At 42.0% G+C, this 19,796-nt stretch overlaps 1 protein-coding gene across 19 annotated transcripts in view; it reads right to left on the bottom strand.

Moving 5' to 3' along the window:
• The window catches only part of MBNL1 (muscleblind like splicing regulator 1), a 188,473-nt gene that overhangs the window by 30,043 nt on the left and 138,634 nt on the right, over window positions 1-19,796 (bottom strand). For 10 of the 19 annotated variants that reach the window (XM_066618772.1, XM_066618764.1, XM_066618767.1 and 7 more), the window contains 4 exons: window positions 17,898-18,068; window positions 14,181-14,273; window positions 3,482-3,622; window positions 727-927 (listed from right to left, as the gene is read on the bottom strand). In XM_066618772.1, the coding sequence (XP_066474869.1) occupies window positions 727-927; window positions 3,482-3,622; window positions 14,181-14,273; window positions 17,898-18,068 (606 nt within the window). The remainder of the gene's footprint in view (window positions 1-726; window positions 928-3,481; window positions 3,623-14,180; window positions 14,274-17,897; window positions 18,069-19,796) is intronic. The other 9 variants (XM_066618775.1, XM_066618783.1, XM_066618777.1 and 6 more) reach the window with 3 other exon arrangements.

Genomic DNA, 19,796 nt, shown 5'->3' with positions numbered 1-19,796 from the left:
GACCAGATCTAGATCTTAGTAACTCCAGTAAAACAACTGTATCATGTGCTTCCAGACTATGCACTGAGCTCTTAGGAAATTTTATAAGAACTTGATAACTATAAGAACTTGGTAATTGTCATTATCTACTTTTTCCTGCAATAAACATAGGCTAGCACAGCGTTTCCTAAAATATGAGCCATAGCTCCACAGGGAGCCGCAGGAACCAGTCAAGGGAGCCGTAGAATCCTTGCAAAAAAACCCACCGCCCTATACAACTCATAGGATTGAAGCCCTATTAGGGAGCTGCAGCCAATGGCTCAGTATGTCAAAGGAACCTACAGATGAAAAAGTTTGGGAACCACTGCAGTTGGCATGGAGACATGCAGACACCAGGGTACATAAATTATGTTTAGATAACTAAGCCATTCACATAACAGTTTAAGACCACAGCAGTTCTACAGCCTGATCATCTTTTTCAAGGACTTAGGCAAGATTGCAGCTCTAGGATATGATTTGTGAAGATCTTGCCTTCTTTGTAGTTCATTTTGTTTAGGTTAGAAATTTTTTGGAGGAACTGAAGACTGTGAGTCATAATTTGTCTCTTCTCAATGATTATCCAGATGTGGACATGTTATTGCGTCACCCTCTGCACAAAGGCTCTGTAACAACTGCTGACATGGTTCCTAATACAGATCTGAGCAGGTAGAAGAATTCCAGTCACAATGATAAGGTGCCGTTTCCTACCTCCAATCTGTCTGTCCTCATTAGCTTTTGTGCTGCTGCAGCTGCTGCAGCAGGAACCGGCATGCCAGGGTTCCCTGCAACCAGCATTGGAGCTGTTGGCAGGATCTCTGCTGGGACCAAGCCAGGGGAGACGGGCCCCAAGTAGGGATTAAAGGCTGTTGAAGCATTGGTGGCTAAGCTTGGTGCAACTGAAAACATTGGCTGGAAAAAGAAAAAAAGAAGAAGAAATGCACATATTAGTGGGTCCGTTACATTCACAATGCTTCACATGCAAAGCCAGCAGTTAGAATTTCACTGAAACAGCATAGTTTTACTAACATTACTATATGCAGGAAAGACTCTATTCATTTAGCAACCTCCTGATAACAATCTGCTCCACTACTATTATGACTACGTTATAATCTAGCATTCATTAACACTAACAGAGTGTGAAGCTTTGAGCAGATAACAGATAATGTGGAGATATGTGCAGAGTAGTTGTAGTCCATGAAGCCATTGATCAAGATAAAGGTAGCACATTGCAGAGCCAGGCTTCACCCTACTTTTACTTAGTACCCGTGACTCTGACCACTATGCGTGCACCCTCTCTCACTGCTTTGTAGTAAATCAACCTCATGTGGTGATAATCTACATTCACTTTCTTGCAGACAGAGAATCCAAAAGGCCAGCATTCAAAAATGCGGGAGGCCCAAAGGGAAGACAGATTAGCCTAATTACACAGTGAGCAATTGGTTGAGTTGACCTATCATGTCACAGAGCAATATGAAATTCTCCAGCTAATATACTGAAGGGGGGAGGATTGTTTCCAGTTGTGTTATAGATACACCCCAAGCATCCAATAAATCCAGCAACTAAAACCTTAGAGGTAAAATGTTGTCAGATAGCTGCACCAACTCATTCAAAGTCCATTCTCCATTTTTTTGGCAGTCAATGATATTTCAAAAGCTTAATATAGTCAATGCACTTTTGGAAATGTAATCAAATAACAGAGTTAAAGCGGGATTCATACTGTTCTGGAAATTTCTTATGTCCCAATATGGTATAATATAAGCTCTGGGACAGAGTCTGACCCAGAGAAGTCTTGTGCTGTGCTGCTAAGACTCTCCTCATTCAACAGCTGCACAGATATGGAAACCCAGACACCCACACAGTCAAGATATCACCCCCTTTTCTCTTATTTCCAACCAGAAGTTCTTCTCACTTATCAGAGGTCACAAAAATTCACATCTTGGACTCTGAAGTGCTGGCACTGATTCCGTGGCTATGGCATCAGACTCTAGGCTTGCCAGAATTTGGTTCCCTGAATTGACACATCCAAGGGATGCTTACACCAGACAAGACAAGACAAGACTGGTGTGAATTAGGCCTAAATAAATAAGCTCGATGCAGTGGCTTCTGGCATGAAGAACTGTGTGTGTACAGTGGGAGAAAGAAAGGGAAGTTAGAAGATATAACGTCTAGAAGCTGAAAGTATTTCCAGTAATACAGGGTATGAAAGAAAACACCTAGCAACAGTATTAACATCATTTTCATTCTCTGCACTGGGGGATATTTAATAATGTTTTAAGCAACATTTCCCTGTGGTCCATAGTCAGAAAGACGGAGCTATCTGAACGCAGCAACAGAAATGAGAACTCATTAATTTTGGTTGCAAAGACTGCTGAGTCATTGTGTGCTTAGTAGCCAAGTCACTGGTTAAAATTCACGTCCTTGACTTCTTCATAATGCAGTGTCATCCTGCCTCATTCTGTTCTAATGCTGAAACAGGATGAAAGATACCTTGCAATTTTTATTCTGATGTCTCAGTTGTTTCTCAAAAAGAGGAAAAAGTGCCACAGACACTGTTATCCCCAAATATTCTGTAAATTGATCATCTACAATGACAGTGACATCAGAAGCAGCACTCAGTTCTCATATGAACAGATGCTTAACAGTCAGTGACTGCTGGTCAGTGAATAGGGCCAAGCTGCCCTTCTTATTTCTGTAACCATATAACTGATAGTCACCATGCTATTTTTATGTCACTGTTACATACATCTTTTTTACTTGCAGTGCACTGCGTTCTACGCTGTGCCTGTTAGAGTTTGTGGCAAGGGGCAGAACCAGAAAGACTACTAATATCTTCCAATACTGTGACTCTATGGGTACTTCACATGTCACAACTTGTTTGTGGGAGGTGTGGAGATGATGACGGAATAGGAAAGGATGTTGTGTGAAAGGAACTTGAGTATCACCCTCATGGAGGAGACAGGCATGTGCTCTACCTATATGAAGAGCCCAGCAATACTTCAGTGAACACATCCAGGTCTATATCATTTTCCATGGAGGAAGATGCAAAAGAAGAGATTCTGACTGGACAACAGGAAAAAGTTCCTGATGGTAAGGGTGGTTGGGTAGTGGAATGGATTGCATAGGGAAGTGGTAGATTCCCCTTCACTGGAGATCTTCAAGCAGAGACTCGACAAGCACCTGTTGGAGATGCTCTAGGAGGATTCCTGCTACAAGCAGGGGGTTGGACTAGATGACCTTGTAGGTTCTTTCCAACTCTATGACTGTGCAACCTCCTGATTTTAGAAATGGGCTATGCCAGATGCAAGGGAGGGCACCAGGATGAGATCTCTTGTTATCTGGTGTGCACCCTGGGGCATTTGGTGGGGCCGCTGTGAAATACAGGAAGCTGGACTAGGTGGGCCTATGGCCTGATCCAGCATGGCTGTTCTTATGTTCCCCATCTTGATGGTGTCAGCAAGCTTACCCTTTTATTTTCTTGCATATTCATAAATGATTCAGAGCCCAATCCTATCCAACTTTCCAGCTCTGGTGTAGGCACAATGCAGCCCCACGGTAAGGGAACAAATGTTCTTGAGAAGCTGCCTGAGCACTGCTTCCTCCAGTCCTGATGGGATAGGGGGGACATGATTGAGACATACAAAATTATTCATGGGAAGGATAAAGTGGATAGAGAGATGCTCTTTACACTCTCACATAACACCAGAACCAGGGGACATCCACTAAAATTGAGAGTTGGGAGGGTTAGGACAGATAAAAGAAAATATTTCTTTACTCAGCGTGTGGTTGGTCTGTGGAACTCCCCACCACAGGATGTGGTGATGGCATCTGGCCTGGACACCTTTAAAAGGGGATTGGATAAGTTTCTGGAGGAAAAATCCATTATGGGTTACAAGCCATGATGTGTATGTGAACCTCCTGATTTTAGAAATGGGCTATGTCAGAATGCCAGATGCAAGGGAGGGCACCAGGATGCAGGTCTCTTGTTATCTGGTGTGCTCTCTGGGGCATTTGGTGGACCGCTGTGAAATATAGGAAGCTGGACTAGATGGGCCTATGGCCTGATCCAGTGGGGCTGTTCTTATGTTCTTATGACAAATATCCTTTATGGCAATGGTTCCCAAACTGTGGGGCAGGACACACTGGTGAATCACAACCTGATTTTTGATGGGTCCCCAAAGGGTGATGGAAAGTTCAGATAACTAATTGTCTCAAGGTCTGAGGCTGTTGAAAAATCAGATACTGCAGTGCGTAATTACCCTGCAAAGAGCTCAGCTCCTGCAGTTTGCAAGCATATGTAAATATAGGGAGATAAATGTTTGAGGATGCTTTTTTTCTGGTTGTTAAACAAACAAATATTATTTTTTCCTAGATCTCCTTTTTTTAAAGTCTGGGAAACCTAGGTGGATCCCAATAGAGTATAATTTTTAAAAATGGGTCCTGGTGCTAAAAAGTTTGGGATCTACTGCTTTATGCACATTTCAAGATGCCCTATACAGATGCACCCCCAGCTTCAGGGGAGTTGCTTTTCTGTCACACCTTCCAACACCGCTGGGAACTGCACATAAATGCTGCAACCTTCAGAATGGGATCAACTGCATGAGTGTTTCTCACTGGATTCTAATTTTATGGGCAGGACTGACATGATCAGTACACTCACATGGTTGTGGCATTCACACACAGCCCTCACCTATGTGGAAGTACACCATAGAAATGTAGTTAGGGAGTATGTCAGAAAGGCATCCAATCTGAAGCATGAGAGCCCATTTGCACAGCCAGTTTCTCTCCAAACTTCTAACTCACACAACCAATTTTTAAAGAGTATCTTTAAGTGCAGGGCAAGCATTAGCAATATATATATTTTTTTAATTGACTCTGTCATGGAAGACGTCTACCGTAAAACACCATTCTAAAGCACTGTAGCTGCTGTGTCACTTTAGCTGCTGTCTGTGTCATCAGTAACAAATCTTCACTTTACCACCTAGAATAAGTTCTCTTTAGTCTCTAGTCTTGTGAAAAACAAACTACTGGCACCTGCTGTTGAGGGCTGCCTTTCTAAGCACATTAGTGAAAGAAGATTCCAAAGGGCAAAGATCACAGGCTCACAGTTCAGAATTAGCTCCTAGTGGCCTTATGGAATTTAGCATTTACTAGCAAACATAGCAAACTTTTTCAGTAGGAGAGATGTGATGCACCTCTTTAAGACTGAACAAACATGCACAAAATTTCTGCACTATAAAAGGACTGCTGTTATAAAAGGGATGGTGGCAGGGCCTCTGAGAGGAGTCTTATCAGGGGGTACAAAGTTTATTCTGGGCCCTTTTGCAAAGGGGGAGGGTTGAAACAAAGTGGGGGGAAGGTGATGTCAGGTGATCAGAATGGGCACAGGAAGGGGTGGAGGGGAGGGGAGAGACAGAAAAAGTCTTTGGAGTACAGGTCTACTCACCCATTTGGCATCAACAGTAATACAGTAATACAGAAAACCAAACATACTCCTAAGTCTCTAAAAAATTTTAAATATAGAAAATCATGCAGAAAATTAACATCATCCTATTTAGGCTCACACTAGAATGGAAAGTGTCCTGTGTGTACCAAAACTTGCTTCTGCAGTAGCTGTAGTCTTGCAGGTGTGTCCCTGAGCTCCTCTACACTCCTTCATGGTAAACAGATTCACAAGCCAAAGAGCTACTGTAGCAGGCCAGTTAACTCCCAGATTTGATACCATGTTAAGGAGTGTCATGTTTGCATTCCTCGGCCCAGAGTACATGGCTTGTCAATAGCTGCAGCCGCACATTTACATAGGAAAATGTAAGATCCCAGGAAATTTCTGGGCCCCCTCCTTTGGATCCTGGGCCCCCTTTTTGACCCTGGGCCCAGGTACAAATTGCCTCCTTTACACCCCTCTCCTAGGCCCTGGATGGTGGCACAGGGTATCATTTTAATAAGGTTTGTATAGATGAGGGGTGCTCATTTTGAGAGTGAGCCAGTTTGGGTTAGAAGTGTCTCTAAGATATTTTATGCATTTTAACAACCTGAAAATATATTAATTCTCACCAAAATGTCAGGAGCATCAAGGATCTTGTGTTCACAAGATGTAATGACTCGGTGACCTTATATGACTATAACTACAAGACCCTTTAAAGCAAAAGGCCCAGTTGCTTTTGCTATTGGGATGCAACTCTTCTCAGTTGTCCAGAGATGGAAAGACAGTTCACTGCCTGCAAAATAGGTTATGCTGTCTCCACTTCCCTCCTTGATTCTTGTCTGGCATCAGCCAGGTCCCATCACACATTACAAGGCCTCCCATATGTACTCATACTTGTGTGATTATCCAGTGATACACACAAAGTCTGAACCTTAAAATAAGCCAAAAGTTATTCCCACTCTTGCCCCAGTCATTTTAGGATTCACTTCTGCATATGTTTAGTCTGTCCCTACGAAAATGGGACCAGCTTGGTCTACATGCTCTGTGCTCTCCTTTCTGTCTGACACATCCTCCGCCCAGAACATCTATTTTCCCCTTAAAGCCCAATTCTATCCAGGACTGGGCCAGTACACACAGGGGTTTATCACAGAGGAACATAGCTCCGCTGTTGTAAAATGGGTTCTGATGGTGCACACAGCATGCTCATTTTGAATACTCAAGATACTCATGTATAAGCCGAGCCTCAGTTCACCAAAAGAAATGCAAGCATTTAGGGCTCTCTAAAGTACATAAAGTAGCTAAAGTGAAAAAAAATAAGATACTGCATAAGGTTTAAAGAAGAAGAGATTTCTTCTCAGGTTTTAAGTAAACTGAGTGATTTTTTTTTTTTTTTAAGGAATATGCTCTGAAATTCTGGGTAATTTTTGAAGACACTGAACTTCATGTTTCAGTTTGAAATGTGTAATTAGATAATTTATAGTTATGTATTCTTATTTAAATCTGCATCTTTGGTCCACTTCATACATTACAAATGTCCTATTCAATTTATTCTGTATAGGAAGCACTATACAATACATGTATAGGCTGTCACATTTAACAGTTACCTAAATATATTTTCACTGTTTAACATGAGCGAGTAAGCTTTAATTTGCTGCAGCAGGAATATTTCAATGCAAACTGTGACCCTTATCTCTTGACTTTCTTACCCAGAGATTCATGGCTTTGTAAATCTGAGCTTTGATCTCAATACTAATGATCATTTTCAGGCTTGCAAGAGCCTGTGAAGCCACAGCAAACAAGCTGTGCACTGTCAGTCGCTGTGCCCATTCCTGATTTAAGAGATATGTTAACTGATACTACTAGTACTAGCTTTCTTGCTGCAGCTGCTATTAATCTTAAATAACTATACAACTATCTGAAGTAATTATATAGTTTTACTTGCTTTGAAAGAAGTAAGTAACTCAAGGGCTCATGGATTTTATCGCAGTAAAGAATAGGTCTCTCACTTCACAATGACTCATTTTGGAGCACAATTCTGTGTGTCTCACTTTGAGAAGATGACCTTTTCAACCTTATAAAACTATCTTAAGTGCTGCTGGACTCCAGGGTGCAAAGATGTGGACCTTCTTCCATTACACTCCAACCTGTTTCAAATGCATTGGCTGCCACTTTAAAAAGCAGAGAGTAGTTAAAAACTGAGTCAAAGCTGCAGGCGTACACACACGGGACACTCCTTTTTGGGATGGTAGCACCTCACAATGCAGCTGGGGGATCACTTTGAACACACTTCAGATTCAAAATCTTCTTCCATGGAGGATGCTTCAATACCAAACCTATGCCCTGTCTTGGCCTCATGCAAGGACCCATGATAAGTGTGAGGTGAGCCAAAGCAGCTGGAGTTAACAGGATCCTGGAGAGAACTGAGGGAACAATTTGATCTAGCAGAATTCCAACTCAAACTGACCTCTATATATCTCCTGGCCTGGACTACACTGGGCTTCATTCCCTTGCAGCAAAGTGAACAGGCTTAAAGGGGCAGCCTCTGGGCCTGGAATCAAGCACACAACTGCCTCTCACCTGACTCACAGCCCAATCCTATTCACACTTTCCTGGGAGTAAGTCCCATTGACTGTAATGGGACTTACTTCTGAGTAGATATACATAGGATTGGGCTGTCATTCTCTCTACTGGTAGGCAATATCACCAGAACCACTGTCAAACACTGTCACCAGAACCAGGGGGCATCCACTAAAATTGAGTGTTGGGAGAGTTAGAACAGACAAGAGAAAATATTTCTTTACACAGCGTGTGGTTGGTCTGTGGAACTCCTTGCCACAGGATGTGGTGACGGCATCTGGCCTGGACGCCTTTAAAAAGGGATTGGACAAGTTTCTGGAGGAAAAATCCATTATGGGTTACAAGCCATGATGTGTATGCGCAACCTCCTGATTTTAAAAATGGGCTATGTCAGAAGCCAGATGCAGGGGAGGGCACCAGGATGCAGGTCTCTTGTTATCTGGTGTGCTACCTGGGGCATTTGGTGGGCTGCTGTGAGATACAGGAAGCTGGACTAGATGGGCCTATGGCCTGATCCAGTGGGGCTGTTCTTATGTTCTTATGTAATATATACACGGCTTTTGCCCTTGTAAAGCCTATTTTCTGTCTTCCAAGGCTTCTCAATTCCGGTATCCTAGTTGTTTTGCTGGGGGTTAGAGGGATGCTCCTAGCTCTCCAGGATGGTCTGGAGGTGGGATGCCCTCCGGAACACAGGAGGAGATGATGCTTTGGATTGGTCCTTCCTCCTAGTGGTGCAAGGCATCTCCCAAAGGGTCAGGAAACAAACCCCACCATGGTAGGTCTGTGTCTCATCAACTAGATGTTCTAACGTCCTAAGACAGGGAGGACAATATATAGCTAGAGGGCTCATTCAAATGTTCAGTTTTTTGTATAGTACTTCATTGTACATGATTAATAATAATAATTTATTATAAAATCTTAGGCTTCTTTTGAAAGTTAGCTTGACAGAAAGAAGTCTCCCATTCAATCTTACATGTTATGCACTTGAGAATCCTACGTTTCATTTAAACAAAATTCAGTGCTCTAGTCTTCATATTTTCAGACACGCACATTTAAAAGGTGACAAAAAGTGTAAATGGATCAGAAAAGGAGGGGCAGGACATTGATTTTCAACAGCTGCACCATATTTTTCCCATTTGAGGGATGCCAGTCTCATTATAAGAGCACTGCAGAACAAATGTAGCAGGTCTAACAAGTATAGCTTGGGATCTGATTCACTAATGAAAATAATATGCAAATTATTTTAACTGCATGTGATTAAAATAGGCTTCATTTCCATTTTGTTCCTGATGTATTTCCAGTGAGGCACCCAGTCCTGAACTGATGACAAAAATACCAAACTAGTGTAATGTTTACTAATATACCAATGTAGAAGATATCATTGGTTTGAGCCTTTTAGGGCACATGCCAGGTACTCTCATAAAGAATTTATGAATTTATCATTGTCTGTGCTCCTTTCTCTTTTCTTTTCTTTTCCTTTCCTTCTTTCTTTCTTTGTGAATTAGTTCCATGCAAACCATGCACACAATTAGTTGTACATTTGAGTAGCATCCACAGCTTTGGCTCAGTTCATCATTTAACAAAATATTTTTTCCATTTCATTTCATAATTTAACAGAAATCAATCCTGCCTATTGTTTTGTCGCAAGATCGTTTGTCCCTTACACCCTTATTAGTTACACCCTTATTAGTAAACTGGATCAATCATTTCACTTTTTGCCCTGCTTGCTCTCTCTGAGACCATTTACTACTGCTTCTGTTTCTGACATTTATAACAAGCCTAATCAACAGAGCTCTTTAAAAGCCCTCCCTGTCCCTTGCATTGAGAGAGTAATAGATTTACATGCGACACTTGGCCCAAGTGAACAATCAAGATGTTTATTCTGAGGTAATAGCTGCTTGTTCAGCTTGTCTGCCCAATGATAGGCTTCATGTTCTTGTCTAGGATTATTCCATTAGAAGTCACAATGATGAGGAGAGTGACAAGACCCACACCCCTCCCAACTGGTTTCAGCTTTAATTATTTGTCTTGATAGGAGAAGTAGCACCAGATTTTAGCATGCAAGGCAGCTTGTTCTTGCACCCTACATACTCATCTGCCATACCAGCATCATACCACCTTCAATGTGGCAATAATTCTGCCTTAAAAGCATCTTTAAATCCTCTAGGTTTTACTGGGCCACATAAAGTGTGCCTGCTTCCTACCTGGGTTCTTTTTTTGGCTCAATAATCTAGAATGCCAGATGGTCCTTGCTTTAATTTAAAATAAACAGATACCAGTCCTCAAGGTTGCAATACATGGATGGACTACTCGGAATTGCTATTACACAGCTATCTTGCTAAAGTCAACCATGTCTAGTGGCATGGTCCTGATCCTGAATTGTTACTGACAGTGCTTTTTAAAGCACATGTAAGATGTGCACATGGGGGGGCGGGATCAAAAACAGTATAATGGCCATTGGCATCACTGTATAATCTAGCAGTGAAAGAAAAATGAAGATCAGGTATACATGGAACTTTACCAGTGTTCAAAAACCAAAGAGGGTGTGTGGGTTCAAACTGAGCCTAATAGGTGACACACTTTTAATCTAGACGGGGAATTCTACAGGTAACAATCACATTCAATAGAGCCCTGGGGAAAACTGTTAGAAGGAGAGGGGGAAGTGAAAGAGAAGGAGAAAGGACATAAGAAAGAGGAGGAAAACATGGAGAAAGGATGTAGGAATATTAGATGGGCTACCCAGAGGCAGGAAATAGGGTTTAGGGGTGCAGAGGAGGAGGAAGAAAGTTGGGAGATTAGTGGGGATGAAGGGTTCTAGTGGTTCAGGCCCAGTGGTGTCACTAGGGCACTGCGGGGGGCACGGGCTGCACTGGGTGACATGCAAGGGGGGGCGCAAGGGGGGCAACGCGCACTGGGGAATGATGCACTAAAATTGCGGCTTTAGGAGCAACCCCATCATGCCATATACCATTGGATGTGGAATTTCCAGTGGAATGCAATGCAAAAAACCCTGCTGCAATAAGGTGTTAGTAAGTTGACACGGTGTGTGTGTGTGTGTGACTCTACAAGTTTTCAAAATCACTAAAATTAGAATTTGGAGGAATAATACCAACATGTTATATATCAATCAATGTGTAATTTCATGCAGAATGCAATGAAACAAACCACATTGAAATATCTGTGTTCTATCAAAAGGTTACAGCCAAAAAACCAGTGGCGGCGGGGCGATGGTACATCACCACGCCCACCACCTGGGGTGTTGCCCCGCCCACTGCATGGGGTGACATGCAGGCCTCCTGCACTGGGTGATGCGAATCCTAGTGACGCCATTGTTCAGGCCATTGGGAAAAGCTGTGTTTTGGGGCAGCTCTCCGTCGCCTGAACCAAGGGTTACAGGCAAGGGGCCTAGAAGCAGGCTGTGAATGATCATGACACCCACTTGTGGTAGGGGAACTAGTCTCTCCCACTGAACTAAGACTTGGTAGCCTAAGTCTCTGAAGGGAGAGCACAACTGGAATGTGAGATTCTCCTTGTTGTGGAGGACTGAAGGGGTTGGTTATGGAAGGAGACACAAGGAAGGAGATTCAGGGCTGATCCTGAGTCTCTATAAAAATATACAAAAAGCAGAAAAACAGACACACACAAATGCACGCACACAAAGGACCAGTCAGCACTCATAGAGAAGAAATTAACGAACATTAAGAATGTAGTCAATGTAACTTCACACAACACAAAGGAAAATAGCAGGATGTTGGTGGTTATTTAACGAAGTTGCACTGCTGATCAAGGTTATCATCATTATTCTGTGAGCCTTGAGAGCATTGAGTTGCAGGGGTAATGGCAGCAATCAGCTAACCAAGCAATTCTACCTGGGCAAAGAAGGGACTCAAAGACAGAAACAGGACTTTGAAGCAAGCCCTTAGAATGCATTTGAGGCAGTACTCTAGCAGGGATCAGGGCAATGAAGCCAAGCTGCCTTCCTTGGGAGGGAGAGACAGAAGCAGCCTACAGGTTTAGCTGACTAGCCTGAGATAGTGGCCAGTAGCATATACAGGACTATGTGCTCTATAAGGTGTATCTGAAATAATTCATCCTCTTGTCTCTTTTGAATCTATTGCCAGTGAATTTGATTGTATGATCCTGATTTCCAGTGTTGCAAACCCCTATAATGGTTCCAACGATGGCCAAATCCTATTGGGCATTTATGACACCAGATATCACAATCTACTGTGTAGTTCCACGACAGCACCATAACAGTCATGCTGCTATTGAATGCATCAGAGCCGCTGGTTGCAAACACCAGAGATGTTGTACACCTGCCAGAGACTGAAGTCATGGGCAGTTCAAGGGAAGTTCAAAGCAGGGAACGGCAAGAGGCAGAGAGTGGTTCGGAGGTGGGAGTGGATGGATCTCAGTAGCAGCAGTGCATGCTGGAATTCTACCTTCATTTTTCCAGTTTGACATGCCCCCTGCCTCTCCTCGTACGTATTCCAGCAAAGTAGCTGGCGCAGATCCAAAGAGACCCACTGATGTCCAGGAGGCCTACAGTGAAAAATATTTTTACTTATCTTCCCTAGGTCATTTGGTCATCACCCCCCCCCCCCATGCAGTGAGCGCTCCTTCAGTGCAGTTGCATAGTATAAAATGGTGGGGATAGGATTGGGCTGTGATTTTTTTTTCTCCAAACCAAAAACTCCAGAAGTTTTTGCATTTCCTTGTAGGGAAGGTGTTCAAAAAGAGAACTAAATGATCAGGAAGTTGAACTTTATCCAGGGCAAAAATGACTATCTCACTGCTCACCCCTGACCCTGGATCATTTATGCATGTTCAGTAGCATGGGACCCATCTTTCAGGGACCAATTATTTTTGACTCCCCGTTGTGAAAACTATCCATTTATTCCCAGCACCTACCCCTGTTCTTTAACAGCTACTGATCCACAGGAAGATGTGTGCTTTAATCCTGACACTGCTAAATTTACTTAAGAGCTTTTGATGAGGGAGTTTCTCAGAAGCTTTCTGGAAACCCAAGTATATGACATCTGCTGGTCTGCCCCTCACTTCATTCTTGTTGACACTAACAAAGAATTCTAAAAGGCAGGTATGTCAGTGTTTCCCTTTGCTGGTTATTTTTCCGCAAGCTTCTTCTCTTTTTACTGTTTAAGAATTCTAGCTTTAATCATGCTCTGTGCCAATTTATCTCAGACAGGCCGCAGGACTGCAATTTCCCATATTCCTTCTTTTTAAAAGCACACCCAGGGTTGCTTTAAACTAAAACTGAAGTCATAGTGGATATCTTCCAAATCACAATTAGGAAGGCCAATCGTAATGATACATTAGGTATCTTTGTTAAGACTTCAGAAGTATTACATTAGGATCACTTAAGAAATCTCATGTGCATGCCAACTAGCTCTCAGTGACTTCTTAATTTATAATTTGTCAATTAGCTCTAGAACCTCATACTTGGTTGACTTGCCTTTTAAAGGCCCTACTTCCTCCCATACTAGGTTTTTGCTCCTAATAGAGCCAAATAAATATTTGTTGCTTGTTTTCATGCTTTTAGCAATTTGCTCCTCAAATTCCTTCTTTGCTTCCCTTGTCATCAACTTGCATTTGTTTTTCTAGAATTTGCCCTTTTTAAAAATTTTTTCCCTCAGTTGGGACTCTTAAGGCTTCACTGACGCAACCATACTGGAATTCTCTTGGACTTCTTTGTACCTTTCCGAATTATGTGGGATACATTTTATCTGATCTATTACAGTAGTTTTTTCTAACCTTCAAGGTCTAACACTCCCCTTCAGCTTGTTTATAACAAATGCTCTAATATTTGATAAATTCTGAAATGAAATATCACTGTTGACCTTTCTAAGCAATTTTCCACTCACTTATACGTTGAATGTGATAGTGTCGTGGTCATTGTGCTCAAGTGGTTTGGCAACCCTTCCATCTCCAACAATATTCTAGGCACAACTCCATATTAAATCAAATGTCACCTCTTTTGTTTGCTCTGTAACTAATTGTGCAAAGGAAAATCATTTCTGAAATGTTGTCTCTGTCATGATCTGAATGTACATTAAACCAGTCAATGTGAGAAACTAACATTACTTGTAAATGGCAAAAAACTTAGAAAGCACAAAGAAAACCCAAAATTATAATATTTTCTCACCTTTAATGTTTGGTATTGATAAATGGAATCAGTGTCGATGAAATATGGAGATCCCTCCCCCCCTCTTTTTTGGAATGTCTGAGGCATATGGTTCTATGAAAAAATAATAATAGTATCGAGTTAACTAATTAAAATATTAAACTAATGCTTTTCAGTCAAGTCAATAATAAGCATACTTTGTTAATTAAAAAATAATAATTACTGAAACTTTAGATCTCAAGGTGATGGAAACTTATAATTGTGCAATAAAACCATTGTACCTTTCTTGTATAGAAGCAAAAAAACCACAAACTATTAATACGGTCTGATGAGGAAAGTGGGGTACAGTAATTTTGAGGATGAGCTGCTTTGGAAGTCAATCCAAACTCTGGAAACTGAGGAAAACTGTGGCAGGCTTGGGATCTGATTCACTTTCCTAGGTTGAGACCTAGATATGATGGTAACTTTTTTACAGTCAAGAGACATCTCCTGGTGGAATTCTTGTGCATCCTTGTAGCTTACTTGTGGGTGACTCTGTGAGGTCTGGATGTTTTCTGAGTTGCATCTCACAGAATAATCTATTAATGGATCCAAAAGAGCTTGAACATGCTAAAGTGGAATTTTTATCTGGGGTGAAAGATTCCCCAAGCCACATTACAAACTACTTTTCAAATCTTCCTTAGTTTGAAAAAACAATTTGGGTTTTGGCATGAGGGTCTGCCACTGGAAAGGAAGAAGCCAGGAATTATACTGGTCATACCAAACCAGTTAGGCATGTCTATCACTAAGTAACTCCCTCCCCCCAATATAACCATGTGTTGAAGTTTCCTTCTGAATATGCCCAACACAACAGTTTTAAACTTCAAAGTAATGCCATGGTTGTCAATGCAACTTTGGTAGTAATTTCACAGCATGCAGCTTTACATCAGAGAGTTTGCCTGGCGACACGTCCTTTCTTTCCTTCCTTCCATCCTTCTTTACAAGGGATGGAACTTTTATTTCAGGGGTGGGAGTACGGGTTCAATCCCTGGCATCTGCAGTGAAACAGGTCTCATGTGGCAAGGCTGGAAAAAAAAGCTTCCACTTGAGATCCTGGAGATCTATTGCCAATCAGTCCTGAATTAAATGGACCAAAGCTTTGAGTATAAGACACAAGTTCCTCCTCCTCCTCCTCACTTTTGTTATATAATTGGCTGATGAGGCACCTCTAATGCAGCACAGTTTGTTCATTCCTCCTGTTTGCTATAATGTGAATGATGTGGGGGAGGTCCCGTAGCTCAGAGCACATCTGCAAGGTCCCAAATTAAATCTCAGGTACCAGGGTAAGGTTATATCTTTTTCCCAAGACCTCTGAGAGTTTCTGCTAGTTAGAGTAGATCAAAGTGAGACAGGTGAACCAAAGATCTGACTCACTATAAGGTTAATATCCAGAACTTTGGAGCATGTGGCTACCTCACTTTAGGAAAGAGGGTATCCTCAGTTAACTTCAACCCCAGGTTTTGTACTCTGTGGAGAGTAGCAGCATAATTTTAGGATACGACCATTTTGGAAGACTTCAGAAAAACAAAACATGACATAATTTATTAGCAATCAGGTTGTTGCAGTCACAGTTCAGATTTCTGATAGGTTCTCTTATTATCACTTTAAGGAAAACACGATTCAATTTACTGGTCCTGCCAAAGCTGATAAGTTGATCCGGCATGTCAAAATTTAAACTAAACACAGAGGACTTAAAACCAGGCTTTCAAAATTTTCTCTTACAGAGTCAGTTTCAGTAAAAAATAAAAAATAAACACCGCCAGGCAATGGGCATTGTTTGCTGCAAAACGCAGAACGTTTACTGTCTGACCTGAAAATCTGATCAAGTCAGGACACTATAATTTAAATTTATTCAGACCAAATGAATTCAACAGAACTTAAATTACATTAAGGCTGCAATCCTAACCACACTTTCCTGAGAGTAAATCCCATTGAACAAAATAGGACTTACTTCTGAGCAGACCGGGTTAGGCTTGTGCCCTAAATTTAGGAAAACTGGTTCAAATGATTTGAGGATAAGAGCTCTGGTAAGCTTTCCTACAGCCTTAGGCAAAACTACACATGATGTTAAATATGTCAGCATGAAGTTAGTCAGGCTCAAGTTTGCCTTGAGCAGCAAACGCATGAGGCTGTGACTGCTGTGGGAGGTGGGGTGTCCTTCTGACCCCCTCGCAGCTACTTAATCCATTGTAGTAAATGGTATTTTCCCCAAACGTTTGCTTGCGGGAGGGGCAATTTTCAGCAGGAAAACAGTACAGAGGTAAAGGACTAGACATACCTTACTTACTTGTTGCAGTTCTTCTGACTTGCAGCCCTGCATGACTGTTACTCATGAGTAAACTTAGGACACAATCCTAACCAACGTTCCAGCACTTGCGTAGCTGTGCCAATGGGGCATGTGCTGCATCCTGCAGTTGGAGAGCAGTCACGGACGTCTCCTCAAAGTAAGGCAAATTTTGTTCCCTCACATCGGAGTTGCATTATCCTGCTGTCAGTGCTGGAAAGTTTGTTAGGATTGCACCCTTAAGCCTGCAACTACATACTGGTGAATTTAGTGCCAAGTGTGTTTGGTTCTTAGACTGCAATCCTAAACACGTTTACCAGATTTACAAGCAAGCTAGAACTTACTTACAAACAGGCTTTTAAAAAATTGGCTGTTAAGTCAAACCATACCATCATTTCTAAGTCACATCAGATAACCAAAGATGAGGGTATGAGATGGCATATCATCTACTTGAAACAATGAGTTTGAATTTTTCCAAACTCTGCCAAGGAACCCAAATAGAAAGAGAAAGCACTCCTGGTGAAGCACCATATTGCAACCATGGCACAACACTACTTATCCCTCCCGCACTGACCCCCTGCAACTACTGCCACCACTGCTTTTTATTCTGCCTTTTACTGGACTCACTGCCCTTCACTGCCCTCATTGCTACCTCTGTTTCTAGTCAGAGAAGTACAGTGCAGTGCTCTGGGTAGGGATAGAGACTGTGCTCTCTTCCCCTTTCTCTGCCTGATGTGCAGCAGCATACAACCATGGATCAAAAGGTACTGCATTTGACCAACTAGAACCACTGGTGGCAGAGTTATGTGAATGGCAGGCAATATTGCTCAGTGGTGGAGGTGGTAGGGAATGATAGTGAAGCGATAGCAAAACAGAAGGGTCATCTGAGGTAGAACGGGATGGGATGAGGCAATCTATATGACTAGAAGGTGTGGGGGTAGTGTTAATTTAATAATAATAATATCCCTTAAAAAGACATTTGAAAGTCTGCCGCACTGAAAGGCTGAACAATTTTGCTCCTCCTTCCTCATCAAGTGGCATATAAATCACTTGTGAGGTACCATGCGTAACTGGTTGCCCTGAGTTAAAGCACTGTCACCAGCTCAGTGTCCCAGCTCTAGCCCAACCCATAAGAGCTGCATGTCACAAATCACTTGATGTGGACAGGATTTGCAGCTGGATATTGGTAAAGCAGGCTCACCCACTTTGGGGACAAGTATTTCTGCCAACAGGCCAATCCACCAAATTGAAGTCAGGTTATGCAACGTGTCTAACAGTCTATAGAACTAGAATTAATGCACGCTACCTCTTCTGTGGTTGAAATAAATTAAGACATTACTTTTGCAGTGTTTCTTTTTGCCATTGATAATGGTTACACACAGATATTAGCAAAGAACAACAAAAATTACACTTACCACTGGTTGTAATGGGGCACCAGGCATCATGGCATTGGCTAGTTGCATTTGCTGGGCTAGCATGGCCATATTCTTCTGCTGAATCAGGTTATTGCGTCCATTGATCTCCAACTGTGTTTTTAAGTGTGGTGGTGGGTGAAGATATTTGCAGTTCTCCCTTGAGCATCGGCCCTGTAACACAGCAGAAAACAGTAAGACTAATTAGTGTTGTCTGACATTAGGTCGTTCCGTGATGACATTTATGACAGTCGAAAACATTGTCTCATGTACATTCTTCCTTTAGGCTTGTTCTAAGGGCAGCTTTACAAATTAAACGGCAACAGATTAAACTATGGCTCCAAGAAATGAATATGCTGACTTTCATTCTGCTGTGGGAAGCACCAGTGTGACATTGGTATAGATGCAGCAATCATGTTTGCTATGTAACATGCGCAGCTATCTAAATGTGAGAATCATGAAGTAGATCTAAGGAGATCTTCAGCTGATCTTCCTTCCTTCCTTCCTTCCTTCCTTCCTTCCTTCCTTCCTTCCAGAGGTTTGCAGAATTCCTATAATAAATTAAGGCCGCACCAATTTCGGTGCATTTTGGTTCACTGGGATGTTAAAGAGTGACAATCATGCAGAGGATCTCCCCCCAGTGTCCAGCATTTATCATTTCAGACAAATGTTGATTAACGGGAGAGTGGGAGTTTTTGAGCATGTGGGAGCAAATGCAGGGCTTTCCTGCACGTTCGCACTGCCCCCACCCATGTATGCAGGAATCTAGGAGGGAAAACTTCTGAAAAGGGCTTAAAGTGCATACAGAACATATTTTTGTGCTTTGCAGTCATTATAGGGAGCCAAATAATCAAATAAACTTCCATTTGTTGTAACAAGATTGTCTCTGAGCTTGCACATTAACACAGTATGCTATTGCTGCTATTCTCAGTATGGTTTGCCAGGATACACTTCAGCACTGTTAGAATTGTGATTTGAATAGCCCTGTCCGATGCATGTTTACTCAAGAGTAACAAAAGGGGACAGGCATGATTTTCAGTGATTCCCCCTTTGTTTGCCAGCCCCCTGTACCGCATATCATTGTGCTCCTGAGGAAGTGTGCAGATGTTTAGGAGCATAGAGTACTTGTACAAGAGAGGGTTTGGATACAACCTTATGAGACTTGCCACCTGCAATGAGCCAAATGAATCTCAGCCATAGCTGTACTCAACTATACATCACAGGTCCGCCACCACAGGATATTTCTGTTATCAGAATTCAGTGCTTTTGCAGCAAGCCAATTGTGTGAGGATAAAATGGATAAAATATATATTCAGCCCTACACTGACACACCTCTGTGTTACAGTTCTGCCGAGCAATCAAGAGTCTATCAGCAGAGCAGGCAGACAAGACCATGTTGCATGTTGTCTGAGCTCAAAGCCCTCTCTAACATGGGAATTAGTAGGGCTGAATTAGCAAATCTGAAACAAGCCCCATTCAGATGAACCCTAAATCTGAACCAAAAAAAAGTCACCAAGATAAATGTTTTCAATGATCACTGTTTACTGTGCAACAGTAAAGTCTAGTCTTCCTGGACATAAAAGCACAAATTTATTCTTTGCAGAACAAATGGCTTAATTTGAAAGGTTCACACTTGTCTCTTTTCCTTAGTAATCAATCCAAGGCATAGTAATGGCCATGAAAATAACACTCTTAATTTAAGCAAAGAGCTGCTTCGATCAAGCACTGTTACGCTCTTGCCCTTTTTTCTTTCTCTCTTTTTTTTTTACAGTGAACAAATTAATTCAGGACAATTAGACTTTACACTGTGTGTCTGCACAGAAAGCTACAAAGCTTGTATCTGTTATAGGCCTGCTTGTGACCCAACTTGAAGCTCTTTTGTGTCACAGTAAATGGTTTATT

Source organism: Tiliqua scincoides, chromosome 3, assembly GCF_035046505.1.
Source record: "Tiliqua scincoides isolate rTilSci1 chromosome 3, rTilSci1.hap2, whole genome shotgun sequence".
Classification (NCBI taxonomy): Eukaryota; Metazoa; Chordata; class Lepidosauria; order Squamata; family Scincidae; genus Tiliqua; species Tiliqua scincoides.
Note: the sequence above shows the minus strand (reverse complement) of the source record. Positions and strands in the feature narration are given on the sequence as shown.